This window comes from Mus caroli, chromosome 5, assembly GCF_900094665.2.
Source record: "Mus caroli chromosome 5, CAROLI_EIJ_v1.1, whole genome shotgun sequence".
NCBI lineage: Eukaryota > Metazoa > Chordata > Mammalia > Rodentia > Muridae > Mus > Mus caroli.
The window spans coordinates 16,428,697-16,448,171 of record NC_034574.1 but is presented as its reverse complement, the minus strand read 5'-3'; the positions used below and the strand labels follow the sequence as shown (position 1 = coordinate 16,448,171).

The window sequence follows — 19,475 nt, the reverse complement described above, 5'->3', positions numbered from 1 at the left end:
AGGTATTGCGGGATCCTCCGGTAGTACTATATCCAGTTTTCTAAGGAACCACCAGACTGATTTCTAGAGTGGTCTTACAAGCTTGCAATCCCACCAGTTTTTAATGTTGGCCTTTTAGTAGATGAAACCCAGCTTTGGCGATGCCTTGAAGAGGAAGCATGGGAAGCTAAAGCAGAGTGAGGCAAGCGATTCTGCCAGCAACCCTGCTCACCGCCACACCATAGGCCCTGCTTTCTCCGTTCACTCACTTTAACTTCAGGATGGCCCTTTGTCCTAGAAAGGGCATTACTATAGGTTGAGCATCCTGAATTTGAAGGAATGACACCCACCATCTGAACCTTCTTGTGATAAATCTAAGGGCCACACACAAGGGTCTAAGATCCAGTAGCACTTCATCTCTCACTGTGTCCTCCACAGGCCTTCCTTATACACCTCAAAAATGCTACACCCATTCACTTTTATTATTATTATTAGTCCTCATATTACATCTGGACTATAGTTTCCTCCCCCCCCCCCCATACCAGATCCCCTCAGAAAAGAACAGGCCTCCCAGGGACATTAACCAAACCCAATATAACAAGCTACAATAAGATGAGACATATACCATCACATCAAGCTTGGATGAGACAACCCAGTAGGAGGCAACCCACAAGCAGGCCAAAGAGCCAGGGACAGCCCCTCCTCCCACTGTTAGGAATCTCATAAGAACACCAAGCTACTCAGCCATATATGGAAAGGACATCAAAGGCTCTCTGATCTCTGTGAGGCCCCATGAATCCTGGTCAGTGGATTCTATAGGCTGTCTTCTTGTGGTGTCTTCAAGCCTTCCTCCCCTGCTCTGCAGAACCCTCTGAGCTCTGCCTAATGTTTGCTATGGGACTCTGTATCTGCATCCATGAGTTGCTGGATGAAATCTCTCTGATGGCTGGTCACAGAATACTCTGCAGGCAGGACAAAATTTAGGTCGAAAGTTTTGTGGCTGGGTTGGTGTCCCAATCCCTCCATTAGAGGTCTTGCCTGGTTACAGAAGATGGCAGCTTCAGGCTTCATGTTCTCTCATAGACTCCATGAGTCCCTATTGTACTAGGTTCTACCTTGCCCCCTAAAGGGTCCCTAATCCCAGTTGTTTCTCCCAGTATTCCCTGATCCTTCCTGTTTCCAACCCTACCTACCTCAGTCCACCTACCTACCCCAATCCACCCATAAATCTATTCTATTTCCCCTTCCCAGGGAGATCTTTGTGTTCCTCCAGAAGCCTTCCTTGTTACTTAGCCTTTCTGGGTCTGTGAATTGTAATATGAAAGAACTGTATAATAAAACTTCAAGTCTTTGAAGAAGGAAATTGAAGAAGATATCAGAAGATGGAAAGACCTCCCATACTAAAAAGATTAATATAATGAAAACGGCTTTACTACCAAAAGCATCTATAGATTCAATGTAATCCCCACCAAAATTCCACCAGAATTCTTTACAGACCTTGAAAGAACAATACTCAACTTCACATGGAAAAACAAAACACCCAGAATAGCTAAAGCAATAATGTACAAAAAAAAAAAAAAAAAAAAATCCAGAGGCATCACATCCCTCATTGTGTAGTTGTACTACACATAGAAACCACATGGGACTGACATAAGACCTTCATAAGACCTTCATCAATGGAATGGAATCAAAGATCCAGGTATAAATTCACACACCTATAAACAACTGATTTTTGATAAAGAAAAGAAAGTATCTTCAACAAACCGTGCTGGTCTAACTGGATGTCTGTATGTAGAAAAATGCAAATACTTCAATATTTATCACTCTGCACAAAACTCAAGTCCAAGTGGATCAAAGACCTCAACATAAAAACAGACACACTGAAACTGATAGAAGAGAGAGTGAGGAATAGCCTTGAATGCATTGGCATAGGAATAGACTTCCCAAATAGAACACCAACAGTGCAGGCAATTAATAAATTGGGATTTCATGAAACTCAAAAGGTTCTTTAAGGCAAAGCACACCTTCAATAGAACAAAATGGCAGCCCACAGAATGGGAAAATACCTTCACCAACCCCACATCTGACAGAGGGTTGATATCAAAATACATAAAGAACTCAAGAAACTAGACATCAACAAAGCAAATAATCCAATTTTAAAACGGGCTATAGATTTAAACAGAAAATTCTCAACAAAGGAATCTTAAGTGACTGAGAAGCACGTAAAGTAATGTTAGACATCCTTAGCCAACAGGGAAAGTAAATCAAAACTACTTTGAGACTCCATCTTACACCTGTCAGAATGGATAAGATAAAAACTCAAGTGACAGCTTATGTTGGCAAGGATGTGGAGCAAGTGGAACACTCCTTCACTGCTGGTGGGGTGCAAACTTATACAACCACTGTGGAAATCAATATAGTGGTTTCTCAGAAATTTGGGGATTGATCTATTTTAATACCCAGCTATACTGCTCCTGGGCATACACCCAAAGGGTGCTCCATCCTATCACAAGGAAGCTTGCCCCACTATGTTCATAGCAGCTTTTTCAAAGTAGCCAAAAACTGGAAACAACCTAGAGTCCCTCAACAGAAGAACGGATAAAGAAAGGTACAACACAATGGAGTATTACTCAGCTGTTAAAAACAATGACGTCATTAAATCTGTAGGAAAATGGATGGAGCTAGGAAAACATTACTTGGCGTGTGGTAACCCAGACCCAGACCCAGAAAGACAAACATGGGATGTACTCAGTTATGAGTGAATACTAGCTGTAAAGTAAACAGTCATCATGCTACAACACACTGCATTTGTAATGGAATGTTCTCGCTATCTCTCTGTGTGGAAGCTCTGTACACATAATTTTGCAAGCCTTTTAGTCATTACTTTGGTAATCTCAGTTAAAATTTTCCCTCTTACCCAATTATCTAACTGACGTTACTTTTTTTCATAAGCAATCTCTATCTCATTACTTTGTCTTCACTGCACCTACAGTGATCTGAAATCACCTTTTGTTATTCATATTTCTTCTTCTACCTGGCACTCAGAGGTGACAGTTCCTAGACAAAATGAGTAGTCTTGGTTTTGTTTTTGTTTTTGTTTTGTTTTTGAAGACAGGGTTTCTCTGGGTAGCCCTGGCTGTCCTGGAGCTCACTTTGTAGATCAGGCTGGCCTCAAACTCAGAAAATCTGCTTGCCTCTCCCTCCCAAGTGCTGGGATTAAAGGCGTGTGCCACCACCGCCCAGTGACAAAATGAGCAGTCTTACTGACCAATATATTCCCTAGTACTAAAAGAATTCCAGACACATAGAAGACACCCATAGATATAGATGAAAAGGTATTGGTGTACTAACAGTTGACTTCAAATGACAATAGTTTTGGAAATTTATATATCCACACATACACACACATACACACATACATACATACATATGTGTACACACACACATGTTACTATACCTTTCTTTGAGAGAGTTAATGTAGCTATTTAAAGAACTCAAGAAATTCCCAAGATTTTCGTTCTCAACACTAGATCCTGGTCATTTTCTCTGAGTAGATATATTTAGACTGGTCTGTCCACACATGACCTACAGCATACCATGTAAGGCTTGTGAGATAAACTACAGACTTTAATAAAGTGTCACATCTACAGCTGATGTAAGCCACTGCCAAGCAGCATCTTGACACATACCCACTGTTATGTTACCCATCTTGCTTTGTAAGATGATATTTCCTGCAAAAGAGAGAAAACAAGAATTCTAAGTTACCATAGATACTAGAGAGGGAACTGTGCTAGAGAGAATCCCAATGCATAACTGTACATCCACAGGTCACTTACGACTACTACTTCTCTTGTGGTCATTTTGTCAGTATCAGGAATCCAGTTGAGTTAGTGGCAATTCTGAAACAAATGACGTTAGGCATATAACCTTCACCTCCCTCTCCAGACCTCAAGATTTTATAGCATAACTACAAAACAACCATTCTTACACATGGAGGAAAGATAACTGCACCCAAAAAGCCTGTCAAGAATACTCAAAAGGTCCTCCTTACATATTTTCAACATAAACATCAATTCATTAACTAGACACAGCTGTACAAATCCATGTTTTAATCAAGGAACACAAATATTTCATAGAAATGTCTTCTTTTTTTTTTTCAGGCCACTTGCCATGTCTGCTGGATTAAAGTGGCTTCTGAGCCAAGAGTTAAACTGGTTTGGGATAAGGATAATGAATGCACAGATGTATGCCTAGCAGAGGAGAAAACTTCAAAGCTCTGCACTCTGCAATGAAATAAATTTTCCAGAATGACGATAGGGTATTATAACCATTCTTCTCAGCTCACTTAGCTTAAAAACAGGACTGTTCTTCACATGTGTGTTTGTGGGCACCAGTACTTCTAGAATCAGAAATTCATAGCTTCTTCCCCCAAAATGTATGCAATAACTTCATATTTTCTAATATAATTCAAAACTACACAAACAAGGAATAACTTGAATTCAGAATTAATCCAGAGTAATTTTATTTCATCTATTTTGTAAATAATAGTATGTCAATTTCTGTGGAAAGTAAAAAAGAGGACATCTGATTTGCTGCTCAGTAGTTAGGCATGCGTGAGGGCAAAACTCCCTGTAAAGGTCCAGCATTCCATCTCATGTGAACAAGGGTACATTTGTGTAGGGATAAGAACATGGTTTTAATGGAGAAATCCATAAAATTATTTTGATGTCTTAGGACATTACGAGGCTTTGAATATCTTGTTAATGTGTTAAGTAACTATTACTTCATTGGTGTGCTCTAAATACTCTCTTCCAACTTTCAAATATAGTCTCACCATCACATGCCAACAGTGGCCAAAAGCATGCAGCTTCTAACATGGCTTCCACTATTCCTTCCTCTTAGCACCCATGCCCTGTGCATGGCCTTCCATCATGTGCAGGCCAGACCTCAGTGACTTGCCTAAAGGTTGTGGGCTGTCATTTCCATGGTTAGGTTATAAAAAGGTTATGATTCTGTATTTCTAGTCCTCTACTGTTCTCATGGAAGTCAGACAGCACATTGTCAATTGCCCTTTGAAACTGGCCACTGGACAAGGGAATCAACAGGCCTCTGGCTAACAGGGCAACAGCCAAAAGTAGGCATGGAGTCATTTTCACCATCACTGAACACTGATAAGAGCTCACAGCCCAGGATGGCATTGTGAGTATAATCCTATGAGAGATGTTGAGTTAGAGACCCAGCTAGGGTACTCTAGATCTAAGACACAGTTTTATAACCAGTTAAGCCAGTGAGTCCAGGCACCCATACACAAGAAAACTGAGCCCCATTCATTTACAATAGTCTTAGTGTAGCAAAATATTATTTTTAGATGAAAATATGATTCTCTCAAAGTAGTCACTAGTGGGTATGATATGAAGTCTTGACAAAATGATTCTTACAGCTATAAGACAAAAGTTTAAGATCAATAGAGAATGAAGACTACTTCTCATTATAGTGACATGTATCTAATAACTTCTCATTATAGTGACATGTATCTAATAACATCCCTCTTGACTATTAGAGTTCTATAGGCAGTAAAAAAAAAAACCAAAACAATGTAACAAAAAGATTATGAATCTAAAGAATGATTATAAAGAAAATTTCAAAAAAAATTCAATAATGAATATGCACAATAATAATATGCATTAAATATGCACAATAATAATAATCAAAGAAAAAGAGGCCATCAACTTGAGGAGGGAACATGAGAGGGGTTGAAGGAAGGAAAAGTTGGGGCAAAGTGTATAACTATATATATTATTTATGTTAATATATATTAAAAAACACAAAAATGTATTTTCAATAAACACCAAAATATTTTTAAAAATCTCTACCTTAAACAGAAATAGTCCAAAGAATTCAGAATATACAAGTGAATTTCTGCCTTGGCTATTTCGTAGAATAAAACAGAACACATAAAAGTGTACAAATGAACAATGGGCATAATTAGCATAATTATCTACTCTTTGTTTTCATCTATCTCATACTGATCTCTGTAATAATAAATGCATCAACTATTTAAGTCAAGCTTAGGAAAAGGTTTTTACTCCCTAGAAAATCAGAACCATATGGCCTCTGTGTTTTCTGATATTCTCTAGTCGTACAACTTTCCCAGGAATTCCAGTATTTAAGAAAACATAGTTTTTTCTAATCTCTCAACCTTCATTTTCACATGGTTAGAGAAAACAAATGATTCAATTCAAAGGTAAAAATACTGTTTTTCTCCAGCAAAAGAATATGATTGTGGTTAAACAGTACATACACCTTCAGGATCTAGACAGAGCCCTTCAAATATCCCCAGCAGAGGTAGCCCTTTGGATGGTTTTGAGGTGGTACATGGGAGAGATAGGAAGGAGGGCACTTGCTATCTGTAAGTCACAAGGGCAAATGCTAAGAATTTAGAAGCAAAACATGGTCCTTTCTCTTTAGGGGTATATAACTAAGCAATGATTTATAGACAATGGAAAGCCAGAGATAGGGGCGGGGGGTGGGGAGAGAGAGAGAGAGAGAGTTAGTTTAAAATGTTGGGAAAAGCATTTCACGTGGAATATAAAGATGTAGTCATTATGACCCAAGGCTCTGATACAGGTTTCAGGGGTATAAAATAGTTTAGAACCATACATAACAAAAGGTGAGGATTCATACAATTTTGGAAGAGAAGGCAGAGCCCAAGCAGGAAGTTAAAACGGTTTCAGAAGAATAGTGTGTTCAATGAGTTTCTAATAAACCACTATCACTACATGAGGGAGATGGGTTTGAAGAAGGCAAGGCTAGAGGCAGAACTATTGCTCTACTAAGAGGTGACAAGTGACAGAGTCTGCAGAAGGCTAGAGCCAAAGGAAAAAGATGGGAGAGACGGAATCAACATTTAGGAGATTTGTGAAACTTAAATTTAGTGGCTGAGTAAAGGGAGATGAGAGGAGAATTAAAAATATGTCGTGGGTTCATAGCATGGGGCTATGGCAACAAAAACTTGCAAGTGTAAATAGAGAGATACTCTGGATGAGGTCCGGAGGCTGCAGAAGGGGTGGGAAATGAGATGAGAATCTGAGATGCCCGTGAAAACCCACTGGCTGTGTGTGTTGGGTAGTGGGATGAGGTCTCACCTAGGAGGTCAAGGTTAAAGATGCAAGCTGAATCATCAAGATGCAGGAGTGGCTAAGACCCAAGAATATACAGCATGCAGTGGGACGGAGACATCCGTGAGCCTGGAGAATACCGACACTAGAGACAGAGGAAAGGGGTACAGATGTTTATGAGAGAGACAATAGGAGACATGACTGCCAGAGTCCAGTGATACCTGTGTGCCTCTCTTCCTCCCTCCTTAGAACATGCTGAACCATCTATGCCACCTCCACAATAGACAGCATCTGTAAACACTCTGTCTAGGGGCATATGGGAAGAAGTCATGTACTCAAACTCAGTACAATTTACCAAAAGGCCGGCTTTTATTCAGAGCTATGTAGAAAGACTTCTAGGAACTATATGTTAGATTCTTTCAGCTAAGAAAAATCAGTTTAAACCTCAAAAAAAAAAAAAAAAAAAAAAGCAGCAGCAGCAGCAAAACTAAATAAATCCTGAACAGGCAGGTCTTAGATATATTCTCAAAGTTTATATCTATTTTTAAAAGATGCTCAGAAATAGCAACACGTTTTCTCATAAAAATAAGTTTGGGAGGCAGAAGCCGGCCAGGCTGGCCTGCCCTCGCTCCTCTGGGTGCAGTCAGCCAGCCTACTGGGCCAGCGCCAGTTCGGGAAGGGAAGGGATACAGGGTGAGGGAGAGATGAAGTAATGGGTGGAAGCGAGGGTAGCAGAGTTGTGCACATGCTGTGGAGAGAGGCAGCACTGGTGATGGGTGAGAGAGGGCTGAGGTGGATGGTGATCAAGTCGTTGCCCAGTGGGTCAACAGGCTGGTGTACAGCAGCCAGGAGCTTAAGCACATGCAGACTCAGCCCCGGAACAAGGTGCCCAGCTGCGGGATCATCCTAGCTCTGGGCAGAGGCCCCAGATGAGAACAGCACACTTTCTACAGTAGACCTCCTTGAGGTTACCACCATGTCCCATGATACTCTGAGGGCATGTGTGAGTCAGGGGCCCTGATGTAGCTGGGGTCCAGCTGATGTGGAGGACCGTGTTGTCACCTGATGACATGTAGATGTTCGTGGCCTGTGCCACAGCCTGAGTCCATGCTGATGTTCCTGGGCCCTCCAGGGACCATACTGATGTGAGTGGCCTGAGCTCCCACCTGAGACCTCAGTGTAGACCATGCTGTTGAAGGCCATGTCTGGGTCTGAGGTCCTGCTACAAGGTGGGGTCTGAATTGATATCCATGGCCCGTGTCATCTCTGAAGACCAGCAGAGGTCCCTGTTCGGCATTGCTGCCTGAAGCCATGTTTATGTTTGTGGGCCATGCTGCTGCTAGAGACCTGAGGAATCTGAGTGGCCTGCACTACTACCCGAGTGCATGGTGACAGAGGCCATGTCTGGGTCCTTAATGTACCCCAGTCTATGTTGATGTTCATAGCCTATGCTACCACCAAAGGCCCTTGGTATATGCTGCAGCCTGAAATCATGTTGATGTCCATGCAAAATGCTGCCACTGGGGACCACATTGATGTGGGTGGCTTGCATGGTCACCTAAGGCTATGGTGTTGTCTGGGCCAGTGATGTCACCAAGGGCTATGTCTGGGTCCGTGGTCTTACTGCAGCTGGGTCTGTGTTGATGTTCTTGGCCCATGTTGCCACCAAATGCCAGGCAGATGTCCATGGTCTATGCTGAGTCTAGAAGCCATCTTGATGTCCATCCGTGATTGCAGCTGCATCAGTGGGCCTTATCTGGGTCTGTGGCCCTACGGCAACTGGGAGCCCTGTTAGTGGTCTGTGTTGACCACCATTAGAAACTATGGGACCATGCTCCCATGATCCATAAAGAGTAAATAAGCTACTTTTGCAGTGATATAGATGACTGCAGATACAGTTGAGAAAAAGGGACATGGAAGACTTCTGTGACAACCCCTCCCTTCCTCCCCTTCTCCCCAAATAGCAACAGCCTAGACAGGAAGCTATCATAGAGAACTCTTAAGAACTGTGATAGGACTCTGGAGCATCGCCCCCCATGAGAGGAGGGCTGGAGAGACTTCCAGCAGGGACTGGAAGGACTCAGCTTCATTTAGAGAGTAGGCCCCTGAGAGTTTGACCATGCCCCAGTGAGAATACTGAGAACATATCTGATCTTTATTTTTATTTTTATTTTTTTTTGATGTGGGGGAGGTCATTAGAGCAAGGGACTGAAAAGAACTGGGAAATCCTTGGTAGGGGTGTATGGTGTTAAATCCTCAATCAAAGAATTAATAAAAATATTATGTTGGAAAAAAGTTTAGGATCTTAAGCTCAAATATAGCCAATATTTTTATGGTATGTGTTATACAACCATCTGCTGAGAGGGTGAGAACAAGGAATTCACTGAAATATATGTTCAGGATCTTACCAGGATGTGGACCCTTATTGCCCCTCCATCCATCCCACCTTGATACTCTAAGCTTCAACAGCACATGGTGCCTAAAAGCTCTTAGAACAAGGATGGAGGCCAGGTAATCACAGGAGAGGGAGCAAGCGATGTTGGTTTACCCAAGTGATTTAAAATAGTCAAAGCACTGGGTGTACAGAATGAGTTAGAGTCTCTTTCTAATCTCTTTCACCTGTACTGGAAAAGAAACAGAGCTAAGGACCACGGGATAGAGGGAGAAACTGGCTGAATAACATGGAAGTAACTGAATAAAATTCCCCTCTTATTCCTGCTTACTCATGCACCAAAGCTATAAAAGGAGTTGTGAGATCGTTGCTTTGACACAGAGTGACAATGGACAGCACCAGCAGATAGGTGGGAGGGGCCTGAGGAAGTGAAACAGAACTCCTTCCACTCAACTGTGCATTCTTTAAAGACGGCTACCATTTATTTCCTGCCCAACTCTGCACTCCTGGCTCCTAGATACCGGACACACGGTAGCCTGTCAGTAAGTGCATTCAGTGAATAAATTTAACCGTAGCAGAGGCTATGATTCATCATGCAGAGCCTCCTTTATACCTGAAGGGCTTTTGTTCATAGATGCGGAGAGAACTGCTGGCACACAGCCCTTTGAGGACAGACCTCTTTGGAAACCGCTTCAACTGAAGACAGCCATCTTGGCCCAAGATCACACTCCTTCCTGGAGCAGCTGGGATCTGATGGCCTGGGATATAAAACTCCAGTTTCCCTCACTATAACTTGAGGCAACTCTGAGGAACCCTGTCAGCTTCAGAGCTGTACTTGGGACTGCTGAAAGTCTATCATAGTCTGCCTTCTCCATGGAGATGGGGCTTCTTGCCCTGACATGGCACGGGGCCCAAGAGGTCTTTCCAGTAAACACTGCATTCTTATTTCCATCTCAGTGTTCTCTCAGGGAAATCCTACCTAAGGCAACAGTGCTTAAGAGACTTATTTAAACCATGTAAGGAAGTATACTTGACTTCATATTAAAGTCAATAAATATTCAAAGACCTTAGAAAACAAAACTCTTATAACTAGCAATATTTATTTCAGCTACTTTAATCATTCGATCTACAAATGTGTTCAATTAGTGGTAAAATTTCCCAAATTCCATTCTGCCTGTCTAAAATGAAAGAAATAAAATATTTAAAAAGCATTAATGTATTGAATATGAACATGGCATAAAGCAGAATAGAAAACAGTTGTTTTTCCTGTAGTGTTGGTCAATCAATATCTATCTTGGTAGGGAACTGTTTTACACCAAAACCTACTTGTATATTATTTATAATACTAATATGTCTTTTCTATCAAATGCAATACAGGCCATATCAGATTGGCACAACTCCCCAGTTGATTACAGTCCCCAAGAACAGGGCTGAGGAAAGGCAGGGAAGTTTTCTAGTTCTCAGGCGGCGAGGTGTGATGATGTGTCAGCCAGGAGCTGGGACTGTGCCTGAGCATGGTCAGAAGCTAGGCAGCTTGGAGGGCATTTGGGTAGGTGGTCATGTCAGAAGGCACGTTGCACTGGCTGCCAGGAGTGCCTTTTGGACACTTCCTTTAGAGTTATTTCAGTGCAGACTGGGTTGGGAGAAGGAGGGCAGATGGCTTTTCCCAGCTTGTGCTTGAGCAGGGCTGAGCGGTGGGCTCCAACCAAACAAATACCTTAATTATGATCCCCATAGAAGTGTAATGTTTATTAAAAGTCATTTAAAACATGAAATTACAAACTATTACTTCTCACTACTGCATTACTACTAAGGTATAGCTCTGCTCTATTTTAGGTTCAAATACATGTTATCAACGTAGGGACTGTTGAGGCTCAGTCATTACGTTGAGGTGCAAAGGTTATTCTAGTAATTACCTAAGTACACTTTTTTTTTTTTAACAGAAGACTATTTGCTGATGTGTTCCTTGCTAGCATGACTAGCAGTAACCACATTCTAATACAACTTAATAATTTGTGCCTACTTCTAAAACGTGGGAGTGCTGCCAAAATGTATGGACACCGATATCCAGCCTTACTAAGAAGTGAAATGAGCGGGCCATGCATGGAAAAATGTTCAAGTCCACACTTCCTGGAGAAGGCCCAGCAGACACTTAGCAGATGTGCACAGACTGTACTGTTTTCAAGGATTAAGTGGGTCTTAATACTACCCTATGTACTGCAGAGCATACACCTGGACCTGAATCCTCAGCTCTGTGGAGATATAAAACAGCAGAATAACACCGACCACCAGTAGGCCTTTGGCCAGATTATGTCAACATTGTGTGTTATCACTTTCTTTTTCCACAATGCAAACATTAAGTAAGTAATGTTGCTCTCTGTGGATATATGCTGTGGAAATCACAACAGAACACTCAAAGGCAACTGAAATAGCACATTGCTAAGAGGACCTGTGCTAGGAGAAATACACATTAATGTAGTGTACCCAAAACTAGTATCATAGAGTCTCTATATTCTGATCTACCCAAATGTTTAATTCATTTAACCTCTCATAGCATGGAAAGTAACCGCTAAGAATTCCACCTTTATTAACATTGCTTTTATTTCATCTCTTGGATATTGTTTCGTCTTATAAAATATGTTTAAATATCAACTACTGGGGCTGGAGAGATGACATGTGTACATCCATGCACAGCATACTAAAATAATAAAAATCTTTAAAAAAATCAGAACTACTATTAGCTTTATATAAAATAGCATAATTTCCAAATTCTCTTCAAAATTAAATTAAATTAGTTTGTAAGATATTTTACCTTCATAGATTTTTTTTTTAAGGATGGCTATTCTACAATTTATTATGTAGGTCAGTTCCTGATCTTGCTTTAACTGTACAGTCATCTCTTTTATGCCATGTGTAAAGTCTAAGATATACTAGGCCTCTGTCAGCTTACCATGAACATTTCCTAGTGCAATATTCCCAGCAGCAGAAGACAGAAAGGAAGATTCTGTATAAAGATACTTGGCTTGCAGCAAACCATCCTCCGTAGATATATTAACACAACTTCCCTGAAGTTTCTCTATGCTCACAGTCTAGTAGGAGAGAGAGCGTTATCAGTTCATTATAAAACAAAGTATAAACAACCAAAGCAGTTTATCTAGAACAGCAGCCCTCGATCTGAGCCACAGCCCCCGTCGGGGTCGCACTTCAGACATCCTGCATATCAGATATTTACATTATGATTCATAACAGTAGCAAAATTACCATTGGGAAGTAATACTAAAACGAAATAATATTATGGCCGGGGGTCACCATAACATGAGGCACTGTATTAAAGGGTCGCAGCATTGGGAAGTTGAGACCCACGGCTCTAGATCGAAGACCAGCGTCAGGAGAAGTACAGTCACCTTGACAACTGCAAGACTGAGCAACATGCATTCTCTGAGATGGGAAACAGAGCCAATATGCAACCCTCCATTGATTTATGCCTTCTTTACTTTCTCTGAACAAGGTTTGTTATGTTTTCTATGTAGACTTTGTCTTATTAGTTTATTCCCACCAGATATTTGAAAAGCACTCTTACACAATATCTCTTAAAAGTTTATATTATCTCGACTTTTATATTTGACCTTAATCGAGCAACCACAATAAACTCATTAATTCAAGTAATTTATTTGTATTAGGAAAAATTTCCACACGCATACTTATCTCCATATGACCACTCAATTCCTTTGCTTATCTTATTCATTCTTATATTAATTATGTTCTCTGCGCTGTTTTCATTCTTTTTCTTACATCTGGCTCTACCTTCATCCAACAGTGAACGGTAGGACTAAATGGAGGAGCAGCCTGTCTGTACCTCACGGTTTTTTTCAAAGGGAAAATGCACAGCATCTCGGAGGGAGCATGAAGCTTTTTACAGACGATGCTGGTATCTTTTACCTGACTTAAGAGCCAAATGCAGTTATTTCTATTCAAATTCATGAACACATTTTGATTTCGCTGAGATGCACAACTTTTCTTACATGTTAGCACAGTAACTATAAACTTCTAAAACATTTCCACCTTATAAACTGGTAGCTTTCCAGTAAATAAGAGAGGACTTTAATACCTATCCTTAAATTTATCTGACAAAATTCAATGTGTATTTATGTTTCAAATACTGTTTACTACAGAGAACAAAGAGAAGAGTCCCACATCACCCACATGTGATAAACAAGTACGTGTTCATATGAAGGGGTTGACACTGCACTCTCAATTACAAGGATGGCTTGCCACAATTCTGCCCATGAACAAAAAGCAGTACACCCGGTCATTTAAACAAGCAGCACTACCATTGTAAACACACTGTCATCAGCACCCACTCCCACACTCCCCAGAAACCGTTAAGAACATTAACAAATGTCATCAGACAAGACTGAATTTCAAGAATGAAATATTAAAGACACCAGGACAAAACAAGAGAGATGTGTACTCAGGGGGTCTTATGACCTCTAGATTCACAGTATGTAACTTTATCATTTTCTATATTTTTTAACAAAGTACATAAAAATATTGCTTTATAACCACTTGTTTATATATGGGCTGATAGAAACTTTTACTTTAAATCTAGTTTCAACAAATCTGTCACCAAAAATGGGGGTATTTTACTTATAAATGGATTTATCAGAATATAAATGTTTTATCTTCCATACGCTTACAGTAAAGGAAAGAACTCAAGAAAAAAAAAAAAAAAACTCCACCTACAAAGACTACTCATGAAAATTTGCTTAGTATTCATGGTTTCACACTTTCCAAGAATTTCCATAAAACAGTCAACAAAATGCCATGTTCTCGCCTTTCAATAGAGAATGGGGCTGTTTTAGAGAGCACCAAAGATGAACCGTGAAACAGTATTTGAAACATTGAATTAGCTGAAGTGTGCTCACACTTAGATTCTGCTCCCCACATTAAATAAAGCAGATTTCAAGGCACTCTTTATGAGCACGTGGACAATGCCAAGGACCTGAACTGTTCACTAAAAACTAAATATGTCCTAGGAAGCCAGCAGACACCCGGCACTACAAAGCCAACAAAAGCAGGTAAATCCCAGCACACCCAACACAACAGAGCTGCCAATCACTCCACACAACTTCCAGGAGCAAAGAGTAGCACACCAGGGCCATGGATCCTGAACCGTATCAGATACCAACTCAAACGACTAAGCTTGGGCTAGCATGGCTGACAGCAATAGACTGATAAAACCTTATTCATAGTCATAATATCAGTGGATAAACTGTCACATGTAGACACCCTAGATTAAACTGTATTCTCTGATTTTTAACAGAAGTTATTTAAAGAAAGAACAAAAGGGAGCTCAGAAAACAAATTCCTTCCTGAGAGGTGCTGCTAAAATTAATTTTTACATCAGGAGGGATTTTCCCTATACTTAGTTAATTTATATATATGCACAATGGTTATATTATATAAACAGGAAGTGCTGTGACTCCGTAGTCCAAACAGAAAGAAAAGCGCAGCTGGTCATCATTTTAACCTACAGTCACATGACATAAATGTCTCTACTCTGTTATGTTACAAGGTTGATTCAAAATTAATATCATTTAAAACAGCCACACAACAGACAGAGCTATTGTTTATGATGGGCATTTAATTTTCTCTTTCTCGTTTGTTGGATAAGCAAGGCAATACTTCCATTCGTTTCTCAAACCGTGAGAAGCAGGTTCAGGGAAGTGAGGCTCTGGCTGACTCTCCTGTGCCTCTTTTACCTTTATCCTCACTGTAAGCAAGCCTGTATCAGAGTCAGCCACAGGCAAGGCCCTGTGCTAGCACTAAACATGTACTGATGCCCTCCTAACCATGTTCTCAGACAGGTCCATTACTATTACCCCATTTTCCAGAAAACTGAAACACACCAATGTTAAGTGACTTGTCAAAAGTCACAAAACTAAGTAAACAGTTGAATCAGGAACTTTAATTCTCAATGTGCGCTCTTAACTAGTATTTTATGTCTTTAAATAAAATTTCAAATATGTTTTAAAAGTTAATACTATGGAAGAAAGGCAGAAAAATGTATGTCTTTTGTGCATTACCAAACAGGCAAGAAACAAAGTAGTTGAACAGGAAATAGGATTAAAGAAATATTCAATTCTCCATAACAGCTGGAGCAAATTAATAATGTGGTCAAATTACTCCAAACAGCATGATTTAAATGTCTGGCACTCGTATCTGATGGGAAGCGTGTAACACTGGGCTGGGGCTGAGGCGCTAACAGTTCAGTGTTTGGCATCTGCCACGGCACCTGCGTTTGGATTCCCAGCACCCATGCAAAATCCCAGTGCCCCAAGTTTATAACTCCTGTGCTGGGAAAGTGGAGACAGGCAGGTCCCCTGGAGCTCACTGGGGGGCCAACCTAGCCAAAATTCACAGAAGCACTGTCTCAAAAACCAAGGTAGCTGGGCAGTGGTGGCTCAGGCCTTGAATTCCAGCACTCAGGAGGCAGAGGCAGGTGGATTTCTGAGTTCGAGGCCAGCCTGGTCTACAGAGTGAGTTTCCAAACAGCCAGGGCTACACAGAGAAACCCTGTCTCGAAAAACCAAAAAATACAAAAGAAAGAACAAAACAAGGTGAAGAGTGATTGAGAAAGACATCCCATGTCGACACTGACCTTTCACCTACATGCACATATATGCACTGCCCTCCACAGAGAGCAGGTAACATTACAGTAACATTACATGTAATATCATTTCAAATAACACTGGCAATTAACACAAGGGTTGAATTTGGAGGACCTTCAAAGTTATTGGATGTGCCTGCTATACTTCTAAGGAGACAGTCATCTGACCAGCAAAATTAAAGGTCATCTCCAAGGGCAGAGAACGAGGCTACAGGATCGTGAAACACTTTCCTAGTTCCATTTAAAAGGTTCATTACATATTTAAATATTTGGTTTAAACAGCTTCCCACAGATTTGTAGAAAGCAGTGATGGGAGTTTAACACAGTAGAAACAATCCGCCTGGCTTACCTGCACCAGCGAGGCAGTAGCAGATGGCTCAGTGTGTAAAGGCAGCTGCTGCCAGGCCTGGCACCCTCACTGCATCATTAGGCCCACATGGTAAAAGGAGACAACTGACTCCTACAAGTTTTCCTCTGACCTCCACCTGTGCATCTTAGTGCTCTCGCTCGCTCTCGCTCTCTCTCTCTCTCTCTCTCTCTCTCTCTCTCTCTCTCACACACACACACACACACACACACACACACACACACACACGTGCGCGCGCGCGCGCAAATAATAAAATGTAGTATAATTTTAAAAGTTGTACCAACAACACTCTATAAGATATGCTCATAACCTCAATCTGATTTAGATTTTTTCAAGATTTAAAACACTATTCATTGCAGTAGCAACTAAAACCGCATACTCTCCAGATTTTAACCCTACTATTAACAGCGTGATATGAACTAATACAAACCCCCTGTGTGGGTGGGGTGTGGGTAGAGCTTTGGAGAGTAGAAGCTTTATCTCCCAGTGCCACCTAGTGGAAATGCTAAAGCAGGCTTCCAGACGCTTTTTAATTTCTATATGAATATAGAAATTATATGTATTCTGAGCATATCAACTGCTCACCCCACCTCCAATGCATCCCAGAGTTCCTCTGCTGCCTTTTCTCCTCTCTCAACATCGCGTTGTCCATTCAAAACCCATGAGTTAAATCAGTCCTGTCCATAAGTGACCATCATTTCAGAATTTACCCTTAGGACGGCCATAAGGCAGCAAGTCTGGGAGAATACAGTATTCAAGTAAACCCAGCACCTAAGAAAAATCCAAATCCCATACTTGTGGTATTACTTAATGAGGTATTTTAATTTATAACTATGAAAATAAAAGCCTCTCTAGATAAGTCAGACTTATCAAGGGTTTAGTGAATCTAATGAACTAAATATCAATATGAGCTTATTAAAGAACTAAATGCACTAAAAAGAAAATATTACACCATAAACTTTGTAGCAGCTGCTGTTCGTGGGGAGCTAAGCAGAAGTTACTGAGAGTACATCAATCTTACGCTTTTATCCGAGGCGTGAATATCTATATTTCCGTAAACTGTTCCACAACAGATCACATCGCCTCCTTTGGTTTGAACATGCAACTTTTGACTCTGAAAAACAAAAAACCACAGAGGGTAGAGACAGTAAGCTTGCATGACACTTTTTCTTCTGTGCATGTCCATAAGATAATCCAGGGATTTAAGCAAAGTATTGAAAAGACAAAAAGAAACTGTTCTCAAAAGAATTTGGTTTATAGTGTTGCTAACTTTGTCATAGTCACAGATGTGAATCTAAAAACCAAGTTATCAATGAATTTTTAGAAAGACCTGTTTCCACAGTAACTCTGCTTTCAGATCTGAAGCTGACCTTAAGTGAATTTCTGGAGTGTTTCTGGAACTCATGACACTGTCAGCAAATGTTCATATGCATGCTCATTTGTGTAGAGAGAAAATCATGAGATTTTCCAAAGAGGCTATCGATGGCTTAAAGACACTGACATTGTAACGTGAAACCCACCTAATTCCCACACAACATGAACAAGTTTTAAAAGTGAAAATAAGTCAGGAATTATTGGGGGAAAATTTTATGCTACATTTTTAAAAACTGCAAATGTGTGACATTCACATACTTTATTCCTTAAGGATGCTGAATAAATGCAGCATTACCATACGTCTTCCTTGGCTAAGAAAGCAAGCTGGGACAAGTTTAAGCCTGGAAAGCACAAATGTAAGGTCAAACCCCAGCTCCACAACTTTAGCTGTGTTTGTGAGCGAGTCTGTAGGCCTTTTGGTGCCTCCTAGTTTGACTCTTGAGAAATGAAGATGCTCCAAGGATAAACAAGGCTTAGCTGAGATGCTCAGTACCTACTAACTGTTCCTTAGCAGTAAGCATTGCTATTAAAATAGCATAACCCTATGTATGAAGTCAAATAAGTGAAAGACATATTAACAGATGATCACTAATTTAAGATGATATTGTACCATATTTTTAAAAATCTAGGCCAGCTATCTTACCAGTGTCTGCATTTATGAGTGTAAGTTACCTAAGACCACATTGCAAGAATACTTCTCTCAGTAGCAGACTGGTGTCTTAGTTTCTTTCTCTGCCGCTGAGATGAAACATGACAAAACCAATGTTGGGGAGGAAAGGGTTTACTTGGGTTCTTTGGAGAGGGAGTCTAAGGCAAGAGCCTACACTGAGCAGGAATGTCAGCAAAGACCATGGGGGAGTTCTCCTTATTAGCTCCCTCAGCCTGCTTTCTTATATAGCCTAGGACCACCTGCCTAGGGATGGCACAACCGCAGTGGCCTGGGCCCTCCTCATCAATCATTAATGAAGAAAAGGCCCCCACAGATCTGCCTGGAGGCCAGTCTGATAGATCCTCGATTGAGGCTGCTTCTTCCCAGCCGCTCTACTTTGAGGCAAAATGCCATAAACCAGAAGAACAAGTGTCAGTTTTAGATCTTCTAATTCGTTTTTGAGATAGTATATTTGTAAACACTGTGGGTTCATAGCTTTATTTTCTCTTAACAAGTCTTCCACAGAACAAATACAAAGTAAAGAAAAGAATTAGACTCTATCTTGAAATTACTGGAATTAATTCACCCAAACTGAAGCATCATTGAGTGAATAAACATTTCTAAGGAAGAAAAGAAATTACAGTATTCTTCTTTTTTTTTTCAGAACAGAAGTATTTTTAAATTAGGTATTCTCATTTACATTTCAAATGCTATCCCAAAAGTCCCCCATACCCTCCACCCCCACTCCCCTACCCACCCACTCCCACTTCTTGGCCATGGTCTTCCCCTGTACTGGGGCATATAAAGTTTGCAAGACCAAGAGGCCTCTCTTCCCAATGATGGCCAACTAGGCCATCTTCTGCTACATATGCAGCTAGAGACACGAGCTCCGGGGGTACTGGTTAGTTCATATTGTTGTTCCACCT

The 19,475-nt window shown here is 40.7% G+C and overlaps 1 protein-coding gene across 2 annotated transcripts in view; it reads right to left on the bottom strand.

Moving 5' to 3' along the window:
• The window catches only part of Fam185a (family with sequence similarity 185 member A), a 56,396-nt gene that overhangs the window by 29,813 nt on the left and 7,108 nt on the right, over positions 1-19,475 (bottom strand). The window contains exons 3-5 of one of the 2 annotated variants that reach the window (XM_021162794.1): positions 17,548-17,640; positions 12,440-12,578; positions 3,669-3,710 (exon numbers count right to left, since the gene is read on the bottom strand). In XM_021162794.1, the coding sequence (XP_021018453.1) occupies positions 3,669-3,710; positions 12,440-12,578; positions 17,548-17,640 (274 nt within the window). The remainder of the gene's footprint in view (positions 1-3,668; positions 3,711-12,439; positions 12,579-17,547; positions 17,641-19,475) is intronic. The other variant, XM_021162795.2, reaches the window with a different exon arrangement.